We start from the raw sequence: 6459 nt of genomic DNA, 5'->3' as shown, positions 1-6459 counted from the left end.
TCGACTCGCCTCGCCTCGCCTCGCTTCGCCTTGCCTCGCCACGTCGATTGCGAACAGGGGTTAGTCTTCGTGGGTCTGTCTCTTCGGAGAGCGGAGGGCGAATGCATACATACATATATATATATATATACACACATATATATATATATATATATATATATATATATATATATATATACATATATATACACATTGGGGCTGTTAGGCTGACGACGGTTCTTTTTTCGCGGAGTCTCTCCATTGCGACCTGAAGAATTGGGAAAGCTCTTCCTACCCTGATCCGAGTTCACTGGCACGGCGAGCACGAGCGTGTCGAATCGCCGGGTGTTAAGTTGCGGCAGTGCGCCGTGATCGATTCGCAGAGGTGAAAATAAGGCACGGCCGGACCAGCCTTCGTCGGCTGGAGTCAGGTTTTATCGCAGAGAATGACGTTCGCTCCCTTATCGTCGGCGGACATCTGCGAGGGTGTAACTGGGGCAGCAATTACAGTCTAAACGGGGTGACCGATATATCGCGGCCGTATTCGCCGACAGTTACCTCGATTACGACAATGTTTCGTTATCGTTGAACGGTGTTGAGCAGCTCCGATTGCGTCATGTCTCGTATTAGACGACTTATCTATCTACGCGGGTCCATTCACAGCAAGCTTTAACAACATTACGAGTGCGTCGCGGAGAATCGTTGTTACGTTCGCGTTGCATAGTGGAATGAATCGGTCTACTCAAAAATCATGGTGGAGATCACTTTAATAGTCGCTTACTTCTTCATTTTTGTGTAATGTTTCATTTTGTTACTTTATTAAGAAACATTTTGGTACACATTTGTTTAAAAAAATAATCAACTCTATTAGAATCGCGTGCGGCAACGTTGTTGGTAATAGCAACTATTGGTTGAATGCTATTAATCTTCTAGAAAATGCTGCGTAAGCAATAAAGCACCACAATCTAATTAATCACTAGTCAACGACTATCTTTACGTTGATGTTCTTCATATGAATTATTCTTCACTTGAATTTTCGCAGGATAAAGATTCGATGATGGAAGGATTTCGCATTAAATGGGCCGTCGAGTTACCTGTGGGAATAAATATTTCATATTTGTCATTGTTGTTATGTATATGATATAAGAAAATATTCATTAGAACATTGAGCTTCTCGTCTCACGTCATTCTAATAGACAAGTGAAACTTTATTAAGTGACTAAATAATAAAAAAGTTACAGAATATCTTCTAAAATATTCACGTGACGCGTATCTATTATCATTCACATTGCTCGTCATCATTTATCTCATATGTTTAGGAAGTAATGCAATGTGTGTATCTTGTAACGATTACATTCTTACACTTTTTTCTCTCTCTCTCTCTCTCTCTCTCACTTTATCTATCTATCTCTCTTCCTTCTTGGACTCCTAACCTTTTGACTTGACACATTTAGCTTTCATAAGCTACATTTAGCTCCGCCGACGTATTTCAACAAATTACCTGCGGTCAGTTTCCTTTGATTCCTTTGATGCCTGCGATACATTAAGTACGTTGTCGCCGTTAAACCTATCACGATTAATATGGTGACAGAGGCGACGGGCCAAACTATTTTGGCACTATTAAACGAAGCGTTGTAACGAGGTGTCGTGTAACAAGGCAAGTCTACAAAACAAAATGAAATATGAATAAAACTAATTAATTCCAACATTGCGTCATATTCAATTAAAATCATAGGAAATCGCTCTCTGTTCTCAGTATTAACTTTGCAAAATTTTGATAATTTTGTAATTTTGTATTGGGTTGTCTTTCTATTGGATAGTTCCAAATTTTTCTGTGTTTTAATTTTCATGGAAATAATCAATAGAAAGTTGCTGTTCTTATTTAATTCGTAAATTCTCGCAGAATTTCGCAAAACCGAAATTCTGGTCGTTCATGGACCAATCTTCGAAAATTTTTTTATTATAGATAAAAAGAATGGTATCTTCTTCTTTAAGATAGTGCAAGTACCTATGCTAAGTAAACAACTGACAGTTGAAGTCGTAGCGTTGGCTTCGTCAGAGTACACCATGTAGCAGAGCGATTCGTTACTGAGAAAGCTATCACAGTGATAACAATACGGCGCGTCCGCGAGTGTTTGCGCAGTTGCGCTATCCGTGTCGTTAAAGATCGTGATCCTGTAAATCACATTAATGAGTCACAAGACTATTCGTCATCATCGTGTAGCGAAGGCTTTTCGCGAATGAGAAAACAATTCCCGGGGTAGATGAAAATATTTACCTATCGGTTATATAGTTAGCGCGTTGACTGAAGTTCATCGTTACAACACACATAGTCGGTTCTTCGCAATCCCATCCTTTCCATCCGAAGTTGCAATTGCAATTGTACTCATAATCAATGACGCACTCGCCGTGCCCGCTGCAATTACGGGTGCACGCGGGAATGCATTCCGCCACGAAATGGTAACCAGTGTTTTTCACAAAGTTTTCGTGACAGACGCAATCATTCGGCGCGACGCAGTCACCGTTCTCGCAACCGTGCTCGCAGATCGGCTCGCAGGCGCTTTCGTTTTGCGGCTTGAAGCCGTCGTTGCACGTGCAACGATTTGGCTCCGTGCATGTGCCGTTAGCGCAGCCCTGTGCGCAAAGAGGCACGCAATAGTCGCCCTTATTTTTCGTGTAACCGTCTTTGCAGGTGCAAACATTGGGTGCAGTGCATATTCCATTAGTCCCACAGGGAGGGTTACAAACTGGTTCACAGATGTGTGACGTGTTGTTGTCGAACAAGAGGAATTGTTGGAGAGACCCGATCCAAGTTGGACGATACCCTTTGGTGCAGGTACATACGTTTGGCGCGGTACATTTGCCATTAGCACATTCGAAATCACAAATTGGCTGACAGATGGAGCGAAACTCTTCCGTAGAATTGTCGATTATCTGATTGTTCACCGAAGGATAAGTGAACCTTTTTAAATTAGCTGTGACTAAAGGATTTCTCTTAGGAATACTATGATAATATTGCGATACATTTAATTCAGTAATAATCGCGGCTTGATGTTTGTCAAACAAAGTACGGTCGTTCGAACGTGAAGAATGCTAATAATAGCTGCGAATTAGTTGAAATTGAAAGAGATTCCTTGATAATAATAATAACAAAATATCATAAGAAGCACGTGATGTATTCTTCATCCCATGAAGAAGAAGGAAATCTCATGTTTTAGCACTTTGGCAAATTTTGGTGTATAGTAATTAATAATATCTATACTTTGTGCTTTGTCAAACTTACATTGGAGGTGTTTAAGGGAACCGCGTGGTATCCCTCGAAGCAAGTGCAATTATTGGGCGATGTGCACTCTCCATTCGCTCCGCAGGGGATGTCGCAAAGCGGCTTGCATACTGTTTCTGTACTGTTGTCATAAAAGAAACCCTCGTCGCAGGTGCATACTCCCGGCGCGGTGCACGTACCGTTGTTGCAATTGAATTCACAGATCGGCTCGCAAATGTATTTGGAGTCGGCGATGAGTCCATAACCGTCGTTGCAGCCGCAGCTCTCGGGCGCCACGCAGACTCCCATCTTACAGGGTTCGCTGCAAATCGGTTCGCAGATGCTCGCGTTTACTGCCTTGTAACCGTGGTCACAAGTGCAAGTCTCGGGCGCCGTGCACGTGCCGTAAACGCAACCCTCGCTGCACTTCGGCCCGCAGGTGAAGTTCGGATCGAACTCGTCTACCTCGTAACCGTCCGCGCACTTGCAAACGTTAGGCGCTATACAGTAACCGTTCGTGCACTCGCGTTCGCAGATAGGTTCACACCTGGACACATTGAGAACATTTCTGTAACCTAAGTGACAAGAGCAGACGTACGGCTTGGCACAGAATCCGTGGTTGCTCTCGCACTCTTTTTGACAGATGGGAAGACAAGTGATCCCGTCCGCGCTCATCCAGTAGTCCTCGTTGCATTTGCAAATATTAGGTTCGACACATGTGCCGTTAATGCAGCCGTTCGCGCATATCGGTTGGCACTTTGTGCCATTTGTGCCTTCCATAATCTGGTATCCCGCATTGCACTTGCATGTGTTTGGAGCTATGCAGGTTCCCTTTTCACAGGGCGTCTCACAATATGGCACGCAATTCAGGCCGATTTTCTGATAACCCTCGCAGCACGTTGGTCTTACAGTGTGTATAGTATGATACTGTAAAGAAATATGATTTGCGAGTTAGTGAATTATGTTTCAGTAATTATGTATTGGTGACATGAGCAGACAAGTAGCGTACTAAAAATCAAACAAGATATTAGAAATAAAATTAAACATGTGCGATAAAACAGAAACTTGATTTTTTACTTACATTTAATATTATTATTTTTTGCATCACTTAATTACTGTTACTTTTTTACTGGTACATCCTTATTGGACGTATTGTTGCTTGGACAACAATATTTGAATAACATTTATGTCTGAGAACAGTTTTAAACATAGCGTAGAGGTTAACAATATCCATTAAAAATCTCTTTTAGTGCTTGTTTGAAAGATTGATCTATTAAATATCGAATAATTTAATTTTGAAGCGCAATAACTTGATTTCCAATCAGGTAATAGCGCGAAAAATATGACTAATACTATATGATATATTTTGTTCTTTCTTCCTATTATACGGAAACTATCTTTACGAACTATTTATACGAAAATAGTCTCGCTTCTCTCTCTCTCTCTCTCTCTCTCTCTCTCTCTCTCTCTCTCTCTCTCTCTCTCTCTCTTTTTCTTTCCCTCTCTCTGACCGCGTTATATCAAAATACAATTACCTCTATTTTATAATTCAGACGAGTCTTGATTTGATAAAATCCGGTCCATGATCTCGTTCTATATGTTTCCGTATAAGGAACGTATTGCGGTATCTTATGACTATAACAAAAGAAGAATCGAGAAGAATTTCTTAATTGTTTCTATTAAATTCCTATTATTAATTGTTAAACCGATAAATTAGTATTAAAATAAATAGTAAATACATAAATTTCTACAGAGGAGATTTTATAATAAATATAATAATACCTGACTATTTCAGTACACTTTTCTTTTTCGAGATTATCCATTTTAGGGGATACCATAAGCTGTTTATAATCTGCTGAATATGAAGGAGTTATGGTGCGGAATTCAATTGGTCTAAGTGACCAATTCCAGTAGCTTCTCCCAGTAGCTACTTCTAATAACAATACTCTGACAGTCAGAATAGCGACCAAACTTCTGAGTAATCCCATGATTTCTAGTTTCTCTACGATGTGAACATGTGCTCTGTAATATTTAGACTGACCATCGTAATGCGTTCTTCCAGTGTTTCATCTCATTTATCTCTTTATTGTCTATCTTTTGCTCTCCACCAGCGTGGTATTATGTTGATATGCATGAGGCAGGATATGCTGTGCTATCAGTATTATAGCTACAAGTCTGCATGCTTATTTACGCCACAAATAAAAACTGCTTAAAACTATCGATGTCAAAGACTCCGACTGGACTAAAATTTCGGCTCGGTAAAATAAGATATTTAATAACTGTTCCGGTTTCGGTTTCTTGGCCAATAAAAATACTAATACTCTTTATATTACAGTTTTTTAGGTTTTAATTGCTTAAAAATTGTTTTTCTGTCAACTCAGTTTTATGTTATTTGCAAGATAACGATTGATATATAAGTAATATAATTTATTAATTCTGATTTCTTTTTGACTAAATTATATAGAGAAGATTGTTCTTTTTTAATTTCACTCTTTATACGTGCTCTTTTTACTTACCTCTCTGCAATTTAAATTTTCTATAAAAAATGGCAGATAAAATTTTAATATAAAACAGTAATTTATGGGCGATATTGCGCAATAAGTATTATATTATAATATATATTTTGTAACATTAACAATTAATTAATTAATTTAACCCTCTTGTTTCCATTAAATTAATCAATTAATTAGTTATTCGTATAGATTACCACAACTATTATAGAAAATTAAAGATTCCATATCATTATTTCGTGACATATTGTAACTAATTAAGTTTAATTGTCCTCTCCTTTAATTAATCCTTGCATCGATGCATTTTGGATATCTCTTACACCTGTTAATTTATTAATCGTATTATATTTATTTTAGCACTCATGTGTTATAAGATTGCATTTTCTTTTGATATAAAGAATAAAAATTCAGGGAAAAAATACCTATAGTTTGTAGCTGATAGTTTCGATATTTCCGTAGTAAAGTATATATCATCAGAGGACCTAGTGTTAGAATTAATATTCCGAGATATATTGCGATTTGTGTTAAAATTGCTTTTCGATTTTTATATTGCCTCCACAATTCAGAACATTCTAAGAAAAGTGATAAAAGAAGCTTTCAATTTTGTCGTGAGTGTATATATATTTTATATATATTTGTAAAATATATTATATATATATATATATATATATATATATATATATATATATATATATATATATATATATA

The 6459-nt window shown here is 37.9% G+C and overlaps 1 protein-coding gene across 1 annotated transcript in view; it reads right to left on the bottom strand.

Annotated features, from left to right (window-relative positions):
- Positions 1–775: 775 nt before the first annotated feature.
- The window catches only part of LOC116841735, a 13734-nt gene continuing 8050 nt past the window's right edge, over positions 776–6459 (bottom strand). The window contains exons 11-18 of the mRNA XM_032810043.1: positions 6174–6323; positions 5024–5306; positions 4777–4876; positions 3263–4168; positions 2258–2913; positions 1988–2154; positions 1481–1642; positions 776–1073 (exon numbers count right to left, since the gene is read on the bottom strand). Coding sequence (XP_032665934.1) covers positions 997–1073; positions 1481–1642; positions 1988–2154; positions 2258–2913; positions 3263–4168; positions 4777–4876; positions 5024–5306; positions 6174–6323 — 2501 coding nt within the window. The 3' untranslated portion in view covers positions 776–996. The remainder of the gene's footprint in view (positions 1074–1480; positions 1643–1987; positions 2155–2257; positions 2914–3262; positions 4169–4776; positions 4877–5023; positions 5307–6173; positions 6324–6459) is intronic.

The sequence above is a fragment of the Odontomachus brunneus genome, unplaced genomic scaffold (genome assembly GCF_010583005.1).
Source record: "Odontomachus brunneus isolate Ranch 3 - 2012 unplaced genomic scaffold, Obru_v1 Obru_scaffold_018, whole genome shotgun sequence".
Classification (NCBI taxonomy): Eukaryota; Metazoa; Arthropoda; class Insecta; order Hymenoptera; family Formicidae; genus Odontomachus; species Odontomachus brunneus.
This window is presented reverse-complemented; position numbering and strand designations above follow the sequence as displayed.